General features: G+C 42.0%; 1 protein-coding gene across 1 annotated transcript; it reads left to right on the forward strand.

Annotated features, from left to right (window-relative positions):
* On the forward strand, positions 1–1,032 carry LOC130717434 (uncharacterized). Its single transcript, XM_057567650.1, has one exon. The coding sequence runs from the start codon at positions 1–3 to the stop codon at positions 1,030–1,032; it is 1,032 nt and encodes a 343-aa protein (XP_057423633.1).
* Positions 1,033–1,341: the final 309 nt, after the last annotated feature.

The raw sequence follows: 1,341 nt of genomic DNA on the forward strand, positions 1-1,341 counted from the left end.
ATGGGGAGTAATGGAAATATCCCAGCAAACCTTCCAATCTTTGATGGCAAGAATTGGGATCAATGGTGTTCCAAGATGCGGGTCATCTTCAACTTCCAGGAAGTGGGTGATTATGTTGATGGTGGCTATGCACAGTTAGGGGAGAATCCAACGGAGGCTCAGCGAACTGCACACAAAGCGGCAAAGAAGAATGATCAAAAGGCTCTCTTCTACATCCATCAGTGCGTGAATTCAAAGGTCTTTGACAAAATCTCAGAATCAAAAACCTCCAAAGAAGCATGGGATTTGCTAACGAAGTATTATGGTGGTGATTCGAAGGTAAAGAAGGTGCGACTCCAGTCTTTACGACGTCAATATGAACTGCTGCAGATGAAATCTGATGAATCAATTGCTGATTACCTTTCAAGATTGGGATCTTTCACCAGCCAAATGAAGAGTAATGGTGAGGATTTGACTGAGCAATCGATTGTTGAGAAGGTACTCCGCACATTAACCCCAAAATTTGATATGATTGTGGTTGCAATTGAAGAGACAAAGGATCTTAGCCAATTGAAGTTGGAAGATCTGCAGAGCACACTTGAGGCTCGTGAATTACGGGTCACTGATAGAGAAGCAGAAACTGAGATTGAACGAGCATTGATGGCCCAATCCAAGAAGGGATCCTTTGATGATAAGAAGAAGAAGTGGAAGAAGGGAAAGTTCAAGTCCCAGAAGGAAAATTTCTCTAGCAAAGAGAAATCTGATCTTGAAGATAGGCCTGAACCTTCTTCCACAAGAGGAGGTGATAGTAGAAAGTTTAGTGGAAAGAAAAAGACCACTGACAGAAGTCAAGTTCAGTGTTTCAGGTGTGAAAAGTTTGGCCATTATGCCTATGAGTACAAGAAATTTAGAGGTGGTTCCAATAAAGGAAAAACTCCCAAGAAGGCTGAAGAAGAAGCTAACTTGGTTCAAGATGACTCAGACTCAGATCCTGTAATGTTGATGGCTACAACCTGTGAGAGTGGTAAGGATTCTGAAGTTTGGTATTTTTGATACCGGGTGCTCCAATCATATGACTGGGCGCAGAAGATGGTTCTCTGAATTTGATGCTACAAGGAAAACAGTGGTTAGGTTAGCAGACAGCAGCAAAATGATGACTGAGGGTGTAGGAAAAATAGCACTCGAAATGGAAGGAGGCAAACCTGCATTCATAGAGAATGTGTTATTTGTTCCCGGCATGGAATGCAATTTGATAAGTGTGGGACAACTGATTGAAAAGGGTTTCTCAGTAGACATTCAGAGACGTACACTCAAGTTGTTTGATCCGAAGGGAAGATTCGTTCTTATGTCTACAATGTCAAA

The sequence above is a fragment of the Lotus japonicus genome, chromosome 5 (genome assembly GCF_012489685.1).
Source record: "Lotus japonicus ecotype B-129 chromosome 5, LjGifu_v1.2".
Lineage (NCBI taxonomy): Eukaryota > Viridiplantae > Streptophyta > Magnoliopsida > Fabales > Fabaceae > Lotus > Lotus japonicus.